Raw genomic sequence first — 24,922 nt, 5'->3', positions numbered from 1 at the left:
AAGTGGACTTATGTCGATCAAGGAAAGACTTAATTCCCTTTACATATATTTTTTAAAATTTGGTTTAGTTAGGTGAGTCCACCTCAGTATGTAAGACAATATCTGTGAATTATTTCCATTCTTGAAAAAGTTAAAGGTCAAAAGTAAAACACAGAGAAGTAACTATCCAGAGATGCTACATAAATAATACATCATTCCCTTTCTTTCTTTGGGTTCATGATGGTAAATGATTCATTCATTTTACTACTTATATCTCTTTAAGAGAGAAAAGTTGAACAAGACTACTTTGGTAACCTACTAGTTCACAGTCTTAATTATAGTGCTTTATTTCTACACACTCATGACATAAATGAAAATGTGTCAATTAAAACAAAATATCAAATATAAATTATCATTTCATCCAATTTTGCAAAAGTAGGATAAGAATGCATAGATGTCATACACTCACTTGTCTAATCCCAAAACAGAAGAGTAAGGCCAATGGTAAAGTGAACATCTCTAGTTATCAGAGTCAATCTGGGTCATTCAAATCAAAAGCCTCAGTAATTAGATTTGATCTCAGTAAACTACTTAGGTTTCTCAACATTCAAATTTTAACAATATGGGTCTTTAATTTGTTCACTTCAGGAAGCATAATGCACATCATGTAATTTCAGTAATTTTTTTTTTTGTTATGGCAAATGTTTTTTTTACTGCATCCTGAGGATGTCACAAAATTGTGTTAGTAATGTACTACCTGAGTCCCACGAAAGATAAAACCTATTTCCCTGATGCTTTCTAAAACTTTTTTCTGCAACTCTAATAAACTAAATGTTCCCTCATATATTGTTATCTGGAGCTGAACACGAAGGAAGACAAGTTTTCTCAAGTGTTTAACTGACTTCACCTTGTACTAATCAAGACACTAATTTGATTTAGTTGGCTCCAAAACCATCACATTTTTACAGTCTTCTGATCCTGAGAAATATCTACAACTTCAAAATACCTACAAGCAAGTTGCATGACCACAATGGCTGTGTCCTTGAATTAAAAAAAAAAAAAAAGAAAAAAAGGTGGCTTAAGAAAGATTAGGTTCCCTGACCTGTTAGCCCCTGTGACTTCCTGTGTGTTTTCCCCTTTCAGACAACTTCTGACAAACTCATGCAGAGGGATGAATGGATCTCCTGAATAACACATCGAGTGTTTCTGAGTTCATCCTGCTGGGACTTTTCAGTGCTCAAGACATTCAAATGTTCTTTTTTGCAATCTTCACTCTTGTCTATGTAGCCATCATAGTGGGAAACCTCCTCATTGTGATTTCTGTGATATCTGATAACCATCTTCACTCCCCCATGTATTTCTTTCTGGCAAATTTATCTTTCTTTGATCTATGTCTTTCCTCCACTGCAACTCCCAAAGTGATTTCGGACTTCCTTAGAGAACGTAAGACCATCTCCTGGTGGGGCTGTATGACCCAGATGTTCTTTATGCATTTCTTAGGGGGTGGAGAGATGTCTCTTCTGATAGCTATGGCCATTGACAGGTATGTCGCCATATGCAAACCCTTACACTACAAGACTATCATGAGTCATTAGGTGCTTATTGTGTTTCTACTGCTCTCCTGGGCAGTTGGGTTCATACATACCACAAGCCAGATCGTTTTCACTGTGGGCTTAACTTTCTGTGGTCCCAATACTGTGGACAGCTTTTTCTGTGACCTTCCCCTGGTCGTCGGGCTTGCCTGCACTGATACCTACATCCTAGAGCTCTTGGTGATTGTGAACAGTGGGCTCCTGTCCCTGGTATGCTTTGTTCTCTTGCTCATTTCCTACACTGTCATGCTCATCACCATCTGGCAGCACTCCTCCAGTGCATCTTCCAAGGCTCTGTCCACACTCTCTGCCCACATCACTGTGGTCACACTCTTCTTTGGTCCCGCTATCTTCGTCTATGCCTTCCCGTTTAATAGTTATTCTGTAGATAAGTTTCTTTCAGTGTTTCACTCTATGATCACCCCTCTCCTTAGTCCCATTATTTATACTCTGAGAAATCAGGAAATGAAAGCAGCCATCAAGAGAGTGAGCAGGCAGCATATTGGTTCCTGTCTCATCCACTAAACATTGGAGCAAATGATTGTTTTGTGTTCTCTGCTATTGAGGAGGGTTGAGTCTTAAGTTTATTCAAATGATAGAAATCAAGTGTTTAATAATATCAATTTTCTTTCTTAAAATGTGTGGAATTATTAAGATATTTTTGATTTAAAATACTAATGGAAAATGTTCTTATTATAGGTGTAATACATCAGTAGGCTTTCATTAATTATCTCCATTACTTTCTTGTCTTAAAATTCAGGGAAACCTTGATGAATGTTTAAAATGCATGGCCACTAAAAATAAAATAAAATAAGAATATACATAAGCATAATATCCTCTTACAAATATTGTATAATATTCCAGTGAATGAATTTGTAAAAATAACTAGTAAGATGGCACAGTATAGTTTTTACCATAAATTTTCATTTTTGATTATATGTAGTAACTTAATAGGTATTTAAAATATTTCAACTATACGGAGTCTTCAGAGAAGAGTTTGGATTTAAATCAGTATTTGAAGAATATTTTTGCACTGTACGGACTCAATTATCCTTAGGATAATGTTGAAATACTCCTAGAAATGAATATTTCAAACATACATTTGATTATACAAATAGCTTTTTTTAAGAATCAATAAAACTGTAGCAGTGAAGAGTCAGTCCATAAAGTGCTTATTATATCTTGTTGCAGTAGGCAGTATGTTCTTTTAACTGAATTCTGTCATTTATGAGACATTTAAAAAATATTTACTAGTTAGAAAATACTTCCCAAAGCAACAGAGATAAGTGGTTTATCACACAGCCCTGTTCTCTGCCCTGGAGAGAATTATGAGGAGGCATCTAGGTTAGGTCTGGTGCTGTCAGAAAACCACTTAAGAAGGAGATATTTATATCAAAACATTAAGAAAGTAAAAAAAAAAAAAAAAAAAAAAGGAGAGCTTTGAGTGGAAAAAGGCTTCCAGGCAGAAGGGCCAGTGTATACAGACATTGTTAAGTAAGAAAAAACTTCTATATACTCAAGAGAGACCTTTATGAGGAAGGTTGATGAATAAAAAGAAGACCTGTGCTGATACTGTCTAGAAAGGAAGAGGCCAGTGTTCAGGCCTAATGAATCCTGGATAAAGAGCCCTTAAAGGATTTTGACAATGAGTGGAATAGATTCAATATACTTTTAAAGTCTGATGTAGGTCTCTTAAGTGTGGAATAAATTGTAACAAAAGTGAAAGCAGTGAGAATAACTGGTAGGCTGTTTGAGAGCATAGGCCGGAATTGACGAAATGATCCCAGCTGGGGGTGTGTGGAAACACCTCAAAGAGACCTTCCAATGACAGAAAAAATTCTATAGGTATGCAAACATCTTGGGAACCATCTCTTTCAATGTCTTTTACTTTACAAAACAATGTATCTAGTATATCAAACCTATATATTTTTTGTTCTTACCCCCTGGTTTTTGTTTTTCCCTAGTTTAGTTTGGCCTTAGAAAGTGTGTTCCTAACATTTCAGCTTTATTCTGAAAAATTCTAAGTCCACCATCCTTACCAACTGGATGGGTAACAGGTGCTCATATTATCTAATTTCATTTTTTTTAGGGCCACATCTGTGGCATATGGAGGTTCCCAGGCTAGGGGTCAAATTGGAGATGCAGCTGCAGGCCTATACCACAGCCCACAGCAATGCCAGATCAGAACTTCATCTGCAACCTACAACCTCATGGATACTAGTCAGGATCTTAACCACCTGAGCCACAACAGGAGCTCCTAATTTCAATTTTTAAAGAATCCTTTCCTCTCTTTCAAACAGTTCCTCAAATGACACACTAATCTGTAGTGTATATCTCCCTAGCCGAAATATTTTTTAAAGGTTTTCTATTTATTTTTTTGTTAATGGCAATTCTAATTGCTAGTGGCTGTCTGGGGAACTTTTTTTTTTGTAATTCTGAGGCTTAGTTAGAAATAAAGAGTGAGAAATTTATTAGCAATGTCTATTATGGGCTTTGGAAATGAATGTGGAACCACATTTATCACATACTTAAAATCTTCATGTCCTTGCAATCTTTTTAAGAGTACTATAATTGAGGAAATATGGATGAGTTACATATAAGAATAAACACAGAAAGTCCTCAGTCAGGTGAAATCATCTGCAGTCATGTATTACTATCCAGTTAGCTTTTATTTTTTTATTTTTTTATTTTTATTTATTTTTTTGTTTGTTTTTTTTCCCCTGCCTTTTCTAGGGCCACTCCTGCGGCATATGGAGGTTCCCAGGTTAGGGGTCTAATTGGAGCTGTAGCCGCTGGCCTACACCAGAGCCACAGCAAAGCCAGATCCGAGCTAGCTCTGCAATCTACACCACAGCTCACAGCAACACCAGATCCTTAACCCACTGAGCAAGGCCAGGGATCGAACCCACAACCTCATGGTTCCTAGTTGGATTTGCTAACCACTGAGCCACAACGGGAACTCCCAGTTAGCTTTTAGAATTTACTTGTTTAATTACATTATTTTACCATGAAAGTTTACTCTAATTGCCTCCATGATCTTCCTTTAATACTGTTGAGCCATCATTAAACATAATTGCAAAGGACTACATGAAATTCTAAATTTTTAGAAAGGTTGACTCCTAATATTTACTAATCATTTGTTGATTACCATTAATCATGTATTTATTACCATAGTGAAAGCCTCCCCTGCTTCTTGTTCTAGCTCATGAGTGTGTGTGATTTCTCTCTCTTTTTCCCTTGTAGTAAAAGATTTTTCTCTATATACCTTCCTCTGTGTGGACACTGTTAATTTTAAGTGAATAAATGCATTTCTTACCAAATTAAATCCAGATTGATGAAGTCAAATTAATAGTTATAATTTTCTCAAGTCCATCATTTTATGATGGATCCATTTTCTCTAAATGTGCTCACTCTCTATCAACCAAAACACAGGAGCCAGTGCTTTTTCTGGAAAGCACTTACAGAAAGTCCACATGGCTGATACACGAGGTGAACTCACAATCTACTTAAATAATGAGAGAATAAGTCCCTTCCTTGAACTCTAGGGATAACTATCTAGCATGTCTATTTTAATAACTCCCTCTGGGGGTGAATCAACAGTCTAAATTTTATGTATATGTTTCTTGTCCTTTTTTTTTTTTCTGAACTGCAAATGACTGTTATGCAAATCCACGGATATAAAAAAAAAAAAGAGAAACAATATATATTCAGAATCTCACTGTGTCTACATATCTTTGAAAAGGCCACTCCTCAGCCAGATCTGGTAGGTTTAAATAGCTGTGCTAATAATAACAGCAATTGTATACTTTTATAAAAGAGGAAACTTTGTACAAGAGCCTGAGAAATGAATGAAAACCTTATTATTCTGATAATAAGGGCAACAGAAAAAGATAATTTGTGTCAGCTATCATCTGGACAGATGTATTTAGCTTTAGTAAGCACTGGCAGTCTGTGACTGCTAAATAGAGAGCACTGATATCTCTAATCTGAGGGACCAGTTTTATCATTGGAGCATGTGTTTTTGGAATATAAACTTGAGTTTGTTTAATCCCTATGGGATAAAAAGACAAAAAATGTAGAACTTGGTTAACTAATTTCATCCTTGGCTGTATTTAGCAGCTGTGGCAATTCTGAAATGTGTTCTAATAAAAATCTCATATCAAGCAAATGGAAAACATTGACTTATTTTATTTCAAGTTAATTTACTAATCTATATTTTTACTTTCCTACATTGAATATTTATTTCAACTTAGAAAATGCTTATGGAATGTTAAGTAAAATAATGATTAATTTAAATGAATATTTAAAAACATTTCCCCCACAAGTCTACATTTATTTTCTTGAATGAAGTTATATAACCTCTACAATTGCTTAATTATACTGCTGACATATACGTTTTGGTAATTTTGCAAACCAAGAACTATTTCCTATTTTCTAAACCCATCACCTTTTCCTACCTACACTTCAAAACAAATACTTTCCCTGGGATAGATCATGATGATAAATAATGTTTTTTTAAAAAATGTATATTTACATATTTTTAAAAATGTGTATATATATTTGCTTGAGTCACTTTGCTGTATGCCAGAAATTGGCATGACATTGTAAATTAACCATAAGAAAAAAGAAAAAGAAAAAATACAAATACCTTAATATTTAAAAATGATAAATATATGAGAATCAAGACCTTTGGGCACTTACAATGTTGGACATTTTCCTATCAAATTTGTAAGTTTATTTTTTAATTAGGAAGATATTTATAATGGTTATTTTGGCAGCAAATCTGCTTTTTCACATGCCAAACATTTTCCATGTTAAGTGAATATTACTCGTGGTTTATCTAATCCATACATGGCTTAAGTAACTCATGTCACAAAAATCATTAAAAAAACTCTTCAAGATCAGTAGAAATTTCACAGTCTTTTTCTTATCAATAGAACCACCAGCTACATATGTCCATATACACTATTTAAGTGAGTTTGTGAAAATATACAGGAAAGACTATTACTGAATACATACACAAAGTATTAAACATCCTATAGCTTTCTTTCTTCAAGCAAGGGCTACAGTTGAAAAGAATACAGTAATATTTCTTCATTTAGTCACCTGAATGGCACAGAAAAAGCTAGGTTCCCCAGTCACAAGCCATTCATCCTATTCGTAGAAGTTCCCAATAGAGAAAACCTAAACCTTGCCTGAACCAGTCTTATTCAATTATTTTTCATTCCTTTTCAATTCAATATTATTTGTACAACATACAGCACTCAAAAATTTATATCTTTCATGTGTATTATTTTTTTTGGCTGCACCCGTGGCATGTGGAAATTCTGGGGGTCAAGAATTAAACCCACACCTCAGCAGTGACCTGAACTGCAGTGACAAGGGATCCTTAACCCACTGTGCCACAAGGGAACTCCTCATGTGAGTTTTAGCCTCGCCTCAAGTTAAAAAGAACTGTTTTCTTCTTCTAATTCCAACTTATTTTTATCTGTGTCTGAGTAAAAAAGTAGGTATTTTAAATATATTTCATATTTGATCATATGTACAAACTGTCATAATGAATAATTTCACTTACCATAACAGATTTGAGTCCAACTTCATTTAAATTTACTTGGATATATTTTATAAATATGCTTGTGAATTTAAAAAAAACTAAATTAATAAATGTTATTTTTGCTAATAATTTTCCAATTTTAAATATTAAACTATAAACATTACTTGTTCTCTTCACAATTTTCTTCTGTTAGTTTTTGAGACTGAGGACTTCATAATCTTGAAAACAATTTCACAACTAGTATGTAGACTCAATTACTGCTTGAAATATGATACCAATGATGATGAAAATAATTCCTTATAAAGAAGACAATTAGGTAATCTTATCATTTATACTTTATAAAGAAAAAATATTTTCATTTATAGTACATCTTCTTTACCAAATCTTCCATAGTAAAATTTTCCGGTGGTCCATATATTGACCAGAAAATGAGATAATGATAAAGATAAAATTGTGTGACTGCACATACTTACATAGCAACTATGTAGACAATGAAATATACAAACACATTCCATATATGTTACCCTTTGGAGTCTGGTATCAATTTGGAAGGTTGAAGAGTTGAGAGTATATTTCCATAGTAAATGTTTGATTCTTGACTCTTGCTTCGTTTGTTTATTTGTTTTTTAATTCTGAAAGTTGGGCCAAATAAAAATTTCTGAATATTTTGCGAATTATAAATCAAAGAAAAAAGGAAATGCTTGTAGATTTTTAAAAAATATTGATAATGTATAGATTTTCCACTTTCCATCCTGTTATTCAGAACCAGAATGCGGTATAAGTGAGTATATATGTGTGATTCTGTATCTGTCAGTATGGTTGATGTATACCATTAATAGCTTAAAAAAAAAAAAAGAAAAGAAAAAGAAAGCTGGGACCAAAAGATCTAAATCAAAATAAAAAAGGAGATACAAGTGAGCCAACAGTGTTAGTTCAATGTGAGAAAACATATAAAATAGAAATATCAAGGACATATGAGCCAGGGTAAAATTGCCAAAAGTCAGTCTGCACACAAATGTAATAATTCAGAGGAAAGAAATAGTTACAAAAAGGTAAGCAATTAGGCTCCAAGGAAACACAAATGCTACTTGTAAAAGATCTGGTTGTTGTTCAGATATCATCTATATACTGAATGAAGAATACTTCAGCTAGGAACCCAGCAAAAATAGATTCTGAGAAACAGGCAAAAAGTAGAGGTCAGTTTTACTTAGGAACCTGTAGGAAATACAGAACACTATAGAAAAAACAGGGAAAAAAGGAAAGAAAGAGAGGGAAGGAGAGAGGGAGGGAAGAGGGAAGAAAGGAAGTGGGAAGGGGAGAGGCAGGAAAGAAGGGAGAGATGAAGGAAGGGACAAAAAAAAAAATAGAAAAAGGAAGGAAAAAACCTGGACATTGAGAAATATTTATGTACTTGTCCAGAAACTTCACAGGAAGCTTGTTTAATTATAATTTTGGCGTCAAGAAGAACATATAACAGACTATACCTAGATTAAAACTTCAGGGATAAGTGAAATCATCAGTATATCCCTTTGGGTTGAAAGGAAGCCTGAGAATATAGAATAGGTAATAAAATACCCTAAAGTAATTTCCTAAATGGGTATACAATTCAACTCACATGCACATATCTAAATATTTCAAATTAGGTTGGTGGAAAGGGTAAAGGATTGAATACTAGAAACCAGAACTTTATTTGATTATATTCCAATCCACTTGAACTGACTCATGACTAATAGTTATTTGACTCTTTTATTTCTCACTCATTGAACTTGTGGTTCACGAATTCATGAAATTATGAGAGAAACAACAAATGAAAGTGAAGACAAAATCTATGACTGAAAACCACATTTATAAAATTTTACAGTAAATTTCCTATATTTTTGCCTTTCTGTCTGAAAACAAATGCAGTAATGTGAATGTGTATACAAGTAATGTGCTTGCGTTAAATCAATTGAAATGTATTATTCAGAAATATCCATCTCTTCTCTTTCTATAGGAATCAAATACTATTTTCTATATGTCCATATCTTCAACATTATCACAGATAAAATTATCACTTTTTCAATTTTATCTTGATTTTAAAGATTTTCTGAAAACTCCTATACAGACTCGATCAAAATGAAGAATAGCTCAGTAATATCTGAGTTTGTTTTGTTAGGACTCACCAACACTTGGGAACTTGAAATTTTCTTTTTTTTCATATTTTTGTTGGCATATGCAGTGATTATGGCAGGGAATCTTCTCATTGTGGTCACTGTCACTTTTGACTCTCATCTGCACTCGATACCAATGTACTTCCTCCTTGGAAATCTCTCCTTTCTTGATATGTCTATCTCTACAATCACAACCCCTAAGATGGTTGCCGATTTTCTCAAGGAGAATAAAACAATTTCTCTGTGGGGCTGTATGGCTCAGATGTTCTTCCTTCACTTTTTAGGGGGCAGTGAGATGACTCTTCTCATAGTTATGGCTGTTGATCGGTACATTGCAATATGCAGACCTCTTCATTACACAACCATCATGAACCACCGGATGCTCATGGGCTCTGTGCTGCTGTCATGGGCTGTTGGTTTTGTGCATACGATGAGCCAGATGGTTTTTACCATCACCTTGCCCTTCTGTGGCCCCAATGTAGTGGACAATATTTTTTGTGACCTTCCTCTAGTTCTAAAGCTTGCCTGCACTGACACCTATGTTCTGGAGTTGCTGGTGATTGCTGACAGTGGACTACTGTCTTTCATTTGCTTCATTCTCTTACTCATTTCCTACACTGTCATTCTGGTAACCGTCCGACATCGATCCTCTGGTGGCCTCTCCAAGGCTCTGTCCACACTGTCTGCTCATATTACTGTCGTCACTCTGTTCTTTGGGCCATGTATCTTCATTTACGTTTGGCCATTTAGTAGCTTTTCAGTGGACAAATTTCTTTCTGTGTTTTATTCAGTTATCACACCATTATTGAACCCCATTATTTACACTCTGAGGAATCAGGAAATGAAAGCCGCTATGAGTAGGCTGAGGATTCAACATGTAAGCTCCAGACAGAACTTCTAGGCAAGACCATGGCGAAGATTGCTAGAGCAAAAATCATATATATATATTACACCTCAAAATAAGATGGTATTAATTTTTGTTTGTATATATTTAAAATATTCATAATATATATTAAAATTACCAAATATTCCATCATTATACCTCTATAACATATTTGGCTTATTGGAAGAATAGTTTTTAATTGAAATTCAATTTAGTTGGGGTTAGCTTTTATAAATGTAATAAATAATTAAATAGGGGAGTTCCCATCATAGTACAGTGGAAATGAATCTGACTAGGAACCATGAGGTTGCGGGTTTGATCCCTGGCCTCTCTCAGTGGGTTAAGGATCCAGCATTGCCATGAGCTGTGGTGTAGATTGCAGATGCAGCTCGGATCTGGTGTTGCTGTGGCTGTGGTGTAAACTGATGGCTACAGCTCCAACTGGACCCCTAGCCTGGGAACCTCCATGTGGCATGGTCATGGCCCTAAAAAGACAAAAAGACAAAATAATAATAATAATAATAATAAATACGAAAAAAAAACCTGGCTCATAAACAAAGAGAAATCAAATATGAATTTTTCTATGTTAAATTCAGAATTAGAGATCTTTCAGCTAAATTTTCCATTTGATAAATTCACATAGAAAGTATTAACTACAGTGAAAAACACATGCACACATAAGTTTATACTTCTGTGGATCATAAGAGGTATAAAAATTATTAATTTTTAAACGACAAACAGGCAAGTTTCTATGTTCAGATAGATTCACTACTATTTATCTGCTGGCAAGAAGGCACATGTTTATTTATGAAGTAAATAGAAATTCCACCTGACATATAAATTTCACACACATAAGCTCCTTTATTCCATCATTTATGTTTGTATTCATAGTTGTTCTCATATACCTATCAAGAAGCAAGTAAAAGCATTACTGTTGGGTCAGTCCACAGGGACAGGGAGTAAACTACTCCTTATACATTCAGTCATTCACTTCACAACAAAACAGAAAGTATACAATCTGCTTACATTGCATAAATTGTGTTAAATGACAAAGTTTGATATATGGTTCATGGACATTAGAATATATAGACATTCTATGAGTTCTTTGGTATCAAACTTATGCACTGTTTTCCCAAAAACATTTAGTGATAATTTTATGGGCTTCTATCCAATACTTTTCTTCACTATCTCTAAACAATATGTGTAATATACCAGCTATAGGTTAAAGGGTGCTTTAACAATGTATCTCTAGCCATATCTGCATGATGTTTAACATAATTCTTATTTTAAAATATGCTTGAGGAGGGTAGGAACTGGATCCCTGAGGATGATCAATGGACATACTTGCATCTTTCCTTTTTTTTTACCTTGTTTGTTTTTTTTTTTTTTTTTTTTGCTTGTTAGGGCTGCACCTATGGCATATGGAAGTCCCCAAGCTAGGATTCCAATTGGAGCTGCAGCTGCTGGCCTGTGCCACAGCCATAGCAATGCTAGATCTGAACTGAATTGGCTACCTACACTGCAACTTGCAGAAATGCAGGATCCTTAACTCACTGAGTGAGACCAGGGACTGAACCCTCATCCTCAGGGATACTAGTTGGGTTCTGAACACTTTAAGCTACAATGGGAACCTCCTACTTGTATCTTTCTTACAAACTATTTCAAGCACAAAGTTTAGGGTAGACAATAACATAACATGTAGTTTTGTCAAATTTTTAACATCTTGCCTCATTTATTTATTATCTTTTACTAAAATTAAAATGGATTATTAGAAATAATAAAGACCTCTAAGCAACCTCCATATACAATTATTTGATCATATCAAATAAAATGATTATCAACTCTGTATGATACCTTTGTATATTTAAAAAAATTTTTCTCACATTTTGTACATTGTGCATAAAACTATTTTGCATAGTTTTACCTTGATATAAATGGTATCTATCTGAAAGAATTACTGCTGAGATCAGGAACAAGACAAGGATGTCTGCTCTTGCCACTACTCTTCAACATAGTTCTGGAAGTCCTAGCCACAGCAATCAGAGAAGTAAAAGAAATAAAAGGAATCCAAATTGGAAAGGAAGAAGTAAAACTATCACTATTTGCAGATGACATGATACTATACCTACAGAATCCTAAAGACTCTATCAGAAAACTGTTAGAGCTTATCCACGAATTTGGCAAAGTTGCAGGATACAAAATCAATACACAGAAATCGATAGCATTTTTATATACTAACAATGAAAAAGCAGAAAAGGCAATTAGGGAAGCAATCCCGTTTACCATTGCATCCAAAAGAATAAAATACCTAAGAGTAAACCTACCCAAAGGAACAAAAGACCTGTACTCTGAAAACTACAGGCCGCTGATGAAAGAAATCAAAGATGACACAAATAGATGGAAAGATATACCATGCTCGTGGATTGGAAGAGTTAATATTATCAAAATGACTATACTACCCAAGGCAATCTACAGAGTCAATGCAATCCCTATCAAATTACCAAGGACATTTTTCACAGAACTTGAACACAATATTTTAAAGTTTGTTTGGAAGTACAAAAGACCCAGAATAGCCAAAGACATCCTGAAAAAGAAAAATGGAGCTGGAGGAATCAGGCTCACGGACTTCAGACTATACTACAAAGCAACAGTTGTCAAAACTGCATGGTACTGGCACAAAGACAGAAATAGAGATCAGTGGAGCAGGATAGAAAGCCCAGAATTCAACCCATGCACCTACAGCTAAATAATCTATGACAAAGGAAGCAAGACTATACAATGGAGAAAGGACAGCTTGTTCAGTAAGTTGTGCTGGGAAAACTGGACAGCCACATGGAAAAGAATGACATTAGAACACTCCCTAACACCATACACAAAAATAAACTCCAAATGGATTAAAGACCTAGATATAAGACCAGACACTATCAAACTCCTAGAGGAAAACTTAGGCCAATCACTCTCCAACATAAACGACAGCAACATCTTCTCAGATCCACCTATCAAAGTATTGACAATAAAAAGAAAAATAAACAAATGGGACCTGCTCAAACTTCAAAGTTTCTGCACAGCAAAGGAAATCCTAAACAACACAAAAAGACAACCCACAGAATGGGAGAAAATCTTTGCAAATGAATCGACTGACAAGGGATTAATCTCCAAAATTTATAAACACCTTCTGCAGCTCCATACCAAAAAAACAAACAACCCCATCCAAAAATGGGCAGAAGATCTAAACAGACAATTCTCCAAAGAAGACGTACAGATGGCCGAGACACACATGAAAAGATGTTCAGCATCACTCATTATTAGAGAAATGCAAATCTCACGATGAGGTACCACCTTACATCAGCCAGAATGGCCATCATCCAAAAGTCTACAAACAATAAGTGCTGGAGAGGGTGTGGAGAAAAAGGAACCCTAGCACACTGTTGGTGGGATTGTCAATTGGTGCAACCACTGTGGAAAACAGGATGGAGATTCCTCAGAAAACTAAACATAGAACTACCTTTTGATCCAGCAATCCCACTCCTGGGCATCTACCCAGAGAAAACCATGACTCACAAAGACACATGTACTCTAATGTTCACTGCAGCACTATTCACAATAGCCAAGACATGGAAACAACCTAGATGTCCATCGACAGAGCAGTGGATCCAGAAGAGGTGGTACATATACACAATGGAATATTACTCAGCCATCAAAAATAATGAAATACTAGCATTTTTAGCAACATGGATGGACCTAGAAACTATCATGCTAAGTGAAGTCAGCCATACAATGAGACACCAACATCCAATGCTTTCACTGACATGTGGAATCTGAAAAAAGGACAGACGGAACTTCTTTGCAGAACAGATGCTGACTCACAGTCATTGAAAAACTTATGGTCTCTGGAGGAGACAGTTTGGGGGGTGGGGGGATGTGCTTGGGCTGTGGGATGAAAATCCTGTGAAAACAGATTGTTATGATCATTATACAACTACAGATGTGATAAATTCATTTGAGTAATAAAAAAATGAAAAAAAATGATATCTATATAAATGCCATTATTACAACATTTATTTGTTTCATTCAATTTAATGTTTTAAAGATTCATCTCTTTAAATATATACTGCTCTAGTCCATCCTTTTTTTTAGTGGTAAAAAAATAACATCTTAATAATTTTTAAGTGTACAAGAGTGTTAACTATATGTACCTTGTTATGCAACAGATCTTTAGACTTTTTCATCTTGCAAAGTCAAAATTCTATATTCACTGTACAAATTCCCCTTTCACCTTCTCCTAGTCTCTGGCCACCACCAGTCTCCTTTCTGCTTCTAAGGGTTTGACAGATTTAGATACCACATATAAGTGAATCATACAGTATCTGTCTTTTTGGGACTGGCTGGTTTCACTTAGCATCATGTCCTCAAAGTTCAACTATGTTGTAACATATGATAAGATTTCCTTCTTTTTTAAGGCTGAGTAGTATTCCATTGTATGTATATGACTCATTTCCTTTATCCAGTGGACATTCCTTTATCAATGGACATTTAGGTTGCTTCCACCTCTTGGCTACTCTGAGTAGAGCTGCAATGAACATGGATGTGCAAGCATCTCTTCAGTATCTGAATTTCAGTTATTTTGTATGTATACCCAGAAATCAAATTGTTGAATCAGATGGTAATTCTACTTTTAATTTTTGAGGAAACTCCACTTGTTTTCCAAAACAGCTGAAATATTTTATATACCTAACAATGCAAAGGGACCTCATTTCTCTGCATCTCTATAGCCTCACCAGTACTTGTTATTTTCTGGGTTTTGTTTCTTTTGAAAGAGGTCACCTTAATAAGTATAAGGTAATATCTCATTGTGGTTTTGATTCGCAGTTCCCTGATTAGTGATGTTAAATATGTTTTTCACATGCTTGCTGGCTATTGTGAATTTTCTTTGAATAAATATCTATTCAAGTCCTTTCCCCATTTTTCATTGGGTTATTTGATTTTGTATTGTTAAGTTGTAAGGATTCTTTACATATGCTATATATTAACTCCTTATCAGATATATGATTTGCAAACATTTTCTTCCATTCTGTAGTTTGCCTTTTCACTCTGTTTCTTTTGCTACACAAAGGTTTTCAACTTTTTTGTAGCTCCCTTTGTCTTATTTTTGCTTTTCCTGCCTGTGCTTTTAGTGTCATATCCAATAAATAATTCTCAAATTCAACATCTTGAAAATTTTCTCCTATGTTTTCTTCAACAAGTTTTACACTATTAGGTCTTATATTTAGGTGTTTAATTCACTGGGGTTAATTTCTGAATATGGTAAAAGGTAAGAATCCAACATTAACTTTTACATATCTAACTTCTCACACCATTTGTTGAATTTAGTTCTTTCACTTTAATGGCTATAGAGCCTTATATGTTATGGATCTTCTAAAATTTATTCACCTCTTCTCTTGAGAAGAGTTTATAAGAGTTTATAATTATCTAATTTTTTTGTTATGTCATGTCTGAATTGAATATACATATATGCTTCTTTGTGCGTAAGAGAATTTTTCTAGGGTATTTATTTAGAACTGGAAGTGCTGAGTTGTAAGGTAGAAGCATTCTAACTTTACTAGAAATTAAAACATTTCTTCCAAAGTTGTAGATGTTTATACTCTATGAAGGACCCTAATTTCTCCGTGACTTTGTCAATAGAGGACTATGTAAATTGTTGTGTTTTCCCATTTAAATGGATAGAAAATATTTTAAGTTAAAAAATTAAATAATAACTTAAAATATTTATTTCACTTCTTTGGTTAATAGTGAACTGGGCATTAATTGAAATGTTTATTGGACATTCTCTTTTATCTTTCCAGTTTATACTTTTGCTAATTTTTCTTTGGGGATGTTATCTTTTTTTATATTAAAAAAGATTATGTAAACAAAATACCTTCACTTATGTTGATTATATTAAAAATCTGTGGTGTTTAAGATAAAGTACAATTAAATTATTTTTATTTTTATTAATTTTTCTTTTAGATTTGTGATTTTTTGTCTTATTTAGTATACCTTTTACAATTGATAGCCCAAAATACTTTACTGTCTTTACCTTTTTTATAATTTAAACATTTACATTAGTCATTTAATCCAACTAGAAATTAAATTTTGTATTGTCATCCTATAGGAATCTAAATTATGTTTGTATGGATACAAACTATCATGCAAATGTCATTTACTGAATAGCTTTTCCTACTGATTGTAATGTCACCTTTACTATATACCAAGTATCGATGTATGCTTGGATCTCTTCCTGGCTTCTTTCATCCATTGGTCATTTCATCCATTGGTCTTTTGCCCCTCAGATACAACACTACAAAATCTTAAACATGGTCACTATTTAGCACAGTGAATTTACACTTAGAAAATTTTCTACTTTAAGTAAATATAAATTCTTCTTGTCAATTAACTCTTCTAGATGATTTAAGGATGTGGTCAAATTCTACAAAAACAATCTTTGGATATCAATTGAAATTGGATACAATTTATATATTAATTCACAAATAATAGATAACTATTATTTTGATTATTCTAATCTATGAACCTAGTATATATGTATTTACTTAATTAACATGTTATTCTATAATATTTAGTGATAATTTAACTGAGTTATCAGACATCATGTTTTCTTGCTATTACAATGGAATCAATCTTGCTTTATATTTTAGTAGATCATTACTGATACAGAAAAATAGTAGATTTCTGTATATCCATCATATATTCAGTAAATTTGATGAAATTTCCTATCATTCATTTTAATTTTGCCTATAGATTCCTCTCAATGTCCCAACTAGTTTATTTAGAAAAAAATTGTTATTTAATTCCTGATATTTTCCAAACCAAGTACTTGTTGTTTCTTTTAATTTTTCCATATTACATTGGATAGAATCATCAGTATAATGCTGAGGAGAAGATATCACCTTTTTTCTACATGTATATTTGTTTCTAAAATACCATCATCAATGATAACTTTTAAAAATTAAGACATGGTTCTTATATTAATAGATTTCTATTCTTTAAAAAAACATAAATTATTGTTGATTTCATAAAATATATATGCAAAATTTGAGATAATTATCTTTACTCATTTAATCTTTTATACTAGTGGATTGAATTAATATTGCCAAAATTTATTTTTGTCCATCTTGATGAATTTTGCTTTTTAAAAATTGAAGAATAATTGGTATTCAATATTATATTACTTCCGGATATACAATATAGTGATTTGACATTTATATACATTAAGACTTTATCACTACAATAAATCTGTTAAATGTCTGTCACCATGCAATGTTGTTACAAAGTTATTAACTCTTCTAGATGATTTAAGGATGTGGTCAAGGATGATTTAAGGATATAGTTCCCAAGCTGTACATTAAATCTTCATTACTTATGTATTTTAAAACTGAAAGTTTGTGTCTCTCAATCCCCTTCCCCTATTTTATCAAACCTCCCACCATACTCCAGTCTGGATATAGCAGTTATGAATTCCTACTGTATATCTTATACCAGATGAACTTAACTGATATATAAAGAACATGCAAACCCAATGCAGCAGAACTTACCACCTTTTCAAGTGCTTATGGAACATTCTCCAGGACAGATCAGATGATAGGCCAAAAAACAAGTCTCAATAAATTTAACATTGGAATCATATCAAGCATATTTTCTGATTACCATAGTTTGAAACTAGAAATCAATTACAAGAAATAACTAGAAAAAACACAAATATGTGGAGGGAAACAGCATGCTACTAAAAACCAATGAATCTTTGATGAAATCAAATAGAAAATCAAAATATATCTTGAAACAAATATAGAAATACAACATATTATAAACTATGGGATACAACAATAGCAGTTCTAGGAGGAAAGTTTATAGTGATGCAGGCCTATCTTAGGAAACAAACAAAAATATCAAATAATCTAAGCTTACACTTAAGGAACTAGAACACAAGAAAAAACAAAGTCCAGTGTTAATAGAAGAAGGAAATAATAAAGATCAGAATGGAAATAAATAAAAGAGACTAAAAATAATAGAAAAGCTCAGTGAAATTAATGGTTGGTTCTCCAACAAGACAAATAAAATTAATGAATCTTTAGCCAGTTTCACCAATAAAAGAGAGGGCCCAAATCAATAAAATCAGAAATGAGAAAGAAGAAGTAAACACAAACACCACAGAAATAAAAATGATTATAATATCCGTTTGTTTTGTAAACAATTATGCATCAACAAATTGGACAATATAGAAGAAATGGATAAATGTCTAGAAACATAATCTTCTAAGATTGAATCAGAAAGCAATAGAAAATTTAAATAGACCAATTATTAGTAATGAAATTGAAACAGTAACCAAACTTCAAAAAAGGCAAGTCCTGGACCCAGACAGCCACACAGGTGAATTCTACCAAATATTTAAAGAGTTTTCATCTATCCTCAAATTATTACCAAAAATTAGAGTATAGAACTTTTCAAATCCATTGTACCACATCAACATATCCCTAATATAAAACCTGGAAAAGACATCTCTCTCTCTCTCTCTCACACACACACACACACACACAATTATAGGCCAATGTTCTTGATACAAGAATCCTCAGTAAAATCTGGTGGGCCAATTATATCTGCTGGCCTCTGTATCAATTTTGCAAAGGCAGATTCAAACAATAATGGATATATGGATGTGAAACCTGTGAATACAAAAAGCTGACTATGTTCATTGCACTAAACCATTTCACAGAAGGTATAAACATTTTCTAGAAGGGTCTTGAACACCCACAGGTTTTGATATTCATGGATCTCCTGGAATTAATCCCCAGTAGATACCAAGGGACAACTAGTAGCAAACCAAATTCAACAATGAATTAAAAGGATCATGATCAAGTCAAATTTATGCCAGGAATGCAAGGAAGGTACAAAATCTAGCAAGTCAATCAATGTATTACACTACATTAACAGAACAAAGATAAAGATCATGATTATCTCTATAGATGCAAAACAAAATTTGACAAAATTCAACATCCATTTTGATGTCTCTAAACAAAGTGAGTATAGAGGCAGCACACCTTAACATAATAAAGGCCACACAGGAAGAACCAATAGCTAACATATGCAAATTTGAAAAGCCTAAAGCTTTTCCTCTAAAGTCAAGAAGAAGAAAAGGATGCCCACCATTACTACTTTATTTGGCATGATATTGGAAGGCCAAGCCACAGAAATCAGACCAAAAAAAAAAGGTTAAAAAGTATAGAAATTGGGAGTTCCCATCATGGCGCAGTGGTTAATGAATCCGACTGACGCAACATGAGGTTGCGGGTTTGATCCCTGCCCTTGCTCAGTGGGTTAAAGATCTGGCAATGCTGTGAGCTGTGGTGTAGGTCACAGCTGTAGCTCGGATCCCATGTTGATGTGGCTCTGGTGTAGGCTGGCAGCTACAGCTCCGATTGGACCCCTAGCCTGGGAACCTCCATATGCCTCAGGAGCGGGCCAAGAAATGGCAAAAAGACAAAAGAAAAAAAAAGTATATGAATTGGAAGGGAAGATATAAAATTGTCACCATTTGCAGATAACACAACATTGTATGTAGAAAATCCTAAAGACAGCACTGAAAATATTTCAAAAATAAAATGAAGCAGAAAATATCACAATACTGTAAATCAGCTATACTTCAACAGAACTTTAAAAAATAAAAAAAATAAAGAATACAATTTACAACTGCATCAAGAAAGAACAGAAAAATAAATCTAACCCAGGAGGTAAAGGACCTGTATTCTGAAAACTATAAGACACTGAGGAAAGGAATTGAAAATGATACAAATAAATAGAAAGATGTACTGTGCTCATGGATTGAAAGAATTAGTACTGTCAAAATGTCCATAATACCCAAAGCAATCTACAGATTCAATGTAACCCCTATTAGAATACAAACAGCATTTTTTTTTTTACAAAAGTAGAACATATAATCCTGGAATTTGTATAGAAATACAAAAGATCCCAAATAGACAAAGTGATCTTAAAAAAGAACAGGGCTGGAGACATAACACTCCCAAATAACAAAGTATACTACACTACAAAATTACAGTAATCAAAACTACATGGTACTAGTACAAAAACAGGCACATAGATCAATGGAACAGAAAAGAGATTCCAGAAATAAAATGGTTAGTTAATTTATAAAAAAAGTAGCCAATGAGTTTCCATCGTGGCTCAGTGGTTAACGAATCCAACTAGGAACCATGAGGTTTCAGATTTGATCCCTGGCCTTGCTCAGTGCGTTAATGATCTGACATTGCTGTGAGCTGTGGTGTAGGTTGCAGACACAGCTCGGATCCCGCATTGCTGTGGCTCTTGCATAGGCTGGCAGCTGCAGCTCTGATTGGACCCCTAGCCTGGGAACCTCCATATGCCACGGGAGCAGCTCAAGAAATGGAAAAAAAAGACCAAAAAAAAAAAAAAAAAGTAGTCAAGAGTACAAAATGGGAAAGACAAGATATTCAATAAATAAAATTGGGAAAACTGGACCACTTTCTTATAACATATACAAAAATAAACTCAAAATGGAATAAAGACATAAGGCCTAAAATCCTACAACCACTGGAAAAAAACAAAGTATAGTGAGTGATATTTTTTGGCTATGTCTCCTTAGCAAGGGTAAGAAAAGCAGAAATAACCATATGGGACTATACCAAACTAAAAAGCTTTGAGCAATGAAGAAACCACCAACAAAACTAAAAAGCAACCTACTAAATAGGAGAAGATATCTGAAGATGACATATCTGATAAGGGATTAATATAAAAATTATATAAAGAAATCATGCAATGCAATATAAAAAAATCCAATTTAAAAAAATGGGCAAGGGACCCGAATAAACATTTTTCCCAGGAAGTCATAAAGATGGCCAACAGACATTAAAATATGCTCAACATCACTAATCATCAGAGAAATGCAAATTAAAACCACAATGAGATATCACTTCATACCTATCAGAATTCCAATTATTAAAAAAATCAACATATAATGTGTCAGCAATGATGCAGAGAAAAGGGAATACTCCTGCCCTGTTGATGGGAAGGTAAACTGGTGCAACCACTATGGAAAGCAATATGGAGGTTCCTAAACTGAAACAGAACTACTGCATGATCCAGCAATCCCAGTTTTGCATTTACCTAAAGAAAACAAAAACACTAATCAAAAGTTAAATGCCACCCTTATGGTCATCGCAGCATTTATTTACTATAACTGAGATATGGAAGCAACCTCTGTGTCCATCAGTAGATGAATGAAGAAAGCTGTGGTAAATATATACAATAGAATATTACTCAGCTATAGAAAATAAAATCTTGACATTTGAAACAACATGGATAGACCTAGAGAGTACTATGCAAAGTGAAATAAATTATACAGAAAAAGACAAGTACTTTATGATCACTTATATTTGGCATCTAAAAACAAGACAGGAGTTTCTGGTTTGATCCCTGGCCTTGCTCAGTGGGTTAAGGATCCAATGTTGCAGCAAGTTGAAGCATAGGTGATAATGGTAGCTTGGATCCACTGTTGCTGTGGCTGTGGCACAGGGCAACAGCTGCAGCTCTGACTCGATCTCTGGTACAAGAACTTCCATATGCCATAGGTATGGCCATAAAGAGAAAAAAATAAATAAAAATAAACATTCCAAACTCCCTCATGGATCTAACTTCATCTATCATGCCAAACTATCACTGTACTAAAAGACCAAATGATGATAAATCATTTTTTTTCTGAAGCACTATACCCCCAACAGACAGAATTCTCATTAGAATCTCCCACTGAGGATTCCCAAAACTTTCTAGCATATTGGACACTACCTAATACTAATGAAAACTGTATTAGGAAATCCCCAGGTTGGAGTTTATATACCTTAGTAACTTGTTCCTTGTTACGGGACTATGGATTCAGAAGCCTACTCATCCAGGCCATCTATTTTTCTGTTTGAACTCATTGCCTGTAACTCCTTCTGAAGTGGTAAGCAAAAAGCACATTGCAAAATTCATAATTAATCAATATATTTGCCTGTTACAGCTCACACAAAGTAGCTACCGTTAACTGAGTCTTACTAATCTTCCATGAAAAGACACTATTTCAGGCTTGGGAAAATGAGTCAGAGATTTTAGAAAATGGGCCAGAAATAATTAAACTCATTTCTTAAAAGAGATTTAAGCAAAATGATTTATTTGAAGTTCCTAATACAGAGTCTGGAAAACAGCAGAACCTCAAAACCCGACTCTATTTATTGATATTGAGGGAAGAATTTTTAGCCTCCATTGTATGCCAGGCACTTTGCTAGGGGCTAAGATGACAGTAATAAAAAAAAAGAATTAATAAAAAATTAAAGACAGAAATACACACACACACACTCACACACACACACACACACACACACATATACACTACATTACAAGTTAAAAGGGCAGTGCCAGGGGAAAGAGAATAGAAAGTCAAGAAGATTCATTTAGGCCAATGTATGCATTTCTTACTAGAGAATTAAATTTCCTGAAACCATCTTCCTAGAAGCTTTTGTGGAGAGAGCCAGGCTGCTGCCAAATTAAAACCGTTAAGACAAAGAGCCAGCTCACAATAAACCATGATAATTTTAGAGAATCTAAGCATTTTTATGCTCAAACATGTAGCTATATTTAAGGTTTTGTCTTGGTGTTGTTGCTTAGGCTCCAACAGTTCTAGGAATGAAACTGCTAGTGCTAGAGTTGCTGATATCTAGGCTCTTGCTGAGAGTCTGGGAAGAGTAAAAAGAGATTAGAAAATATAAATATGTTTTAAATAAAAAGCACAGCCTTGTCCTCTACACATCCCATTAACTGCATAAACTCCAAAAATAAAGGAATCACTTGGATTCAGAGACTCTAGTGACTCCTGCCTGTAATTACCTCTTCCTGCTTCTTCCTGAGCTCCCTGTGTGATCTACTCAGCAGGCCTGTGTAATTCCCCTCCGCAGTGAGAAGGGCAAAAACTCAATACCCACTTTCTCTTCAGTGTAAGTCAGACTGGTAAACAAAAGAAAGAAATGGAGCCCTGGAAAGGCTGGCTAAACCCAAGTAAGGAACCAATTCAGATGTTACCATTTATTCAGCATGTGAGGAAGACCATGGGAGGTAGGGATTCAGTAAGAGTCAGAATGTTCGTAGTGTTGTGTTAGGCGGGGTGGGGGTGGGAGTGGAGTCCTAGAGAGGAAAGGGATTGAAGATTCCTAGAAACTGAGAGTGAATTGTGAAAATAAAATGTTAATCATTGCTTTAAAAGAATACATTATAAAATACTTATTCTTGAGGGGCTGAACAGGTTCACCTAACTGACCAGAATCAGGGCAGTCAGTGTCCTCACCTCAGAGCAATCTAGAAAGGACATTTGATCAGGAAAGCAGACTCCTTTTTAACAAAGCACAAATCTTTAGCCCCTCTGCTCAGAAATCTTTAGTTTCTGTCCCAGAATTTGTGGAGGATTGAAACACAAACAAAAGGCAGAAGAGGCAACTGTATTCAGAGCTCCAAAGATGTAACTGATAGTTCAGAGCAGTATGTTCAGAGTTATGAAAAGGGTTATAGAGTCAGAATCCAGAAAAGTACTGGTATTCTACATGAAGACAAACTAGTTAAGTGAAGCCCTAATACCCAGACCAGGGTATTAACTAAATTAAATGTGGAGATCAGTTATCTAAAGTCAGAGCTGACCAGAGCACCAGCTCAAGTCCTTGAATGAGAAGTAATCGTCATTCCTAGAGAAGGTTTACAAAATACTTCTGCTGCAGCAAGACACAGCAGGCCAGAGTAGGTGAGTTTGGTGTTCTGGTGTGAGAAGTATGGGGAAAGTGAGAGGCAACAGCTTAACTTTATTAGCTTTTCCCCTGAATTTCAAAGCATTTCAGATACACTGCAAAGGTGTGAAAATGTCCAAATTTATGGCTGAAAACATGAATTCTATGATACAATAATGAAAATATTCTGAAGCTTCTGTTATACAAAACTGCTCAAGGCAAGCAGGGGTTTTCCGTTCTTGTCCAATGGTCCTAATGTCAACTATCAAATTCAGATTAATGTTAAAAGTCATTTTTATACAACTAATGAAGTGTGTAAAAATGACTTTTAACATTAACATTAGTGAAGGTTTAGAGTAGAATATAACTTGTGAATAAGGAGCAAATAAACATGGAGTAACTATCAGTCCCATGCCAAGGGGAGATTACACATAAACCAGGTCATGCAAGAATTTTGCTCCAGGGAACCAGACTGTTCTACTCAAATAACAATTACAATAAAAAAAAGACTGAATGTACTAGTGTGATTATAGTGCAGTTTTTCCAATTACTCAACATTTTCTTTTTAAAATGTGCATGTACCTATTAATTCTAGTAAGTGTATTATCAAAAATTATAGTATTTAAAAACTTGAAATGGTGAGTTCCCATTGTGGCTCAGTGGAAACAAATCTGACCAGCATCCACGAGGACACAGGTTTCAATTCCTGGCCTCGCTCAGTGGGTTAAGGATCTGGCATTGCCATGAGCTGTGGTGTAGGTTGCAGCCACAGCTCGGATCTGCCGTTGCTGTGGCTGTGGCGTACAACAGCAGCCACAGCTCCAATTTGACACCTAGCCTGGGAACCTCCATAAGCCATGGCTGCAACCCTTAACAAACAAACAAAACTCAAAACATAACACCTGAAATGGCATGTAAGAATATGCTAAAGTTAA

At 34.4% G+C, this 24,922-nt stretch overlaps 1 protein-coding gene, 1 long non-coding RNA gene and 1 pseudogene across 2 annotated transcripts in view; 2 read left to right on the top strand and 1 right to left on the bottom strand.

The window, feature by feature from the left end:
* Positions 1 to 1,154: 1,154 nt before the first annotated feature.
* LOC100154761 (olfactory receptor 4K13-like) lies at positions 1,155 to 2,096 on the top strand (annotated as a pseudogene).
* A 3,787-nt stretch (positions 2,097 to 5,883) lies between these two features.
* The window catches only part of LOC146401733 (uncharacterized), a 279,104-nt gene continuing 260,065 nt past the window's right edge, over positions 5,884 to 24,922 (bottom strand). Inside the window, exon 3 of the long non-coding RNA XR_014809256.1 lies at positions 5,884 to 10,197. This is a non-coding gene — a long non-coding RNA (uncharacterized LOC146401733). The remainder of the gene's footprint in view (positions 10,198 to 24,922) is intronic.
* Positions 7,248 to 10,176, top strand: LOC100518976 (olfactory receptor 4L1-like). The gene has a single exon (XM_084966997.1). It carries the CDS (start codon positions 9,241 to 9,243, stop codon positions 10,174 to 10,176), a length of 936 nt encoding a protein of 311 aa, XP_084823123.1. The 5' UTR covers positions 7,248 to 9,240.

Source organism: Sus scrofa, chromosome 7 (genome assembly GCF_054392235.1).
Source record: "Sus scrofa isolate SSC_HxYL_T2T_F1_AM1 chromosome 7, Sscrofa_HxYL_maternal_Yorkshire_Landrace_v2.0, whole genome shotgun sequence".
Classification (NCBI taxonomy): domain Eukaryota; kingdom Metazoa; phylum Chordata; class Mammalia; order Artiodactyla; family Suidae; genus Sus; species Sus scrofa.
The sequence above is the reverse complement of the archived record's forward strand: the minus strand, read 5'-3'. Positions and strand labels throughout refer to the sequence as shown.

Excerpts from the sequence above, each read along its gene's own strand:
- LOC100518976 (XM_084966997.1), top strand. The coding sequence starts at position 9,241 with ATGAAGAATAGCTCAGTAATATCTGAGTTTGTTTTGTTAGGACTCACC.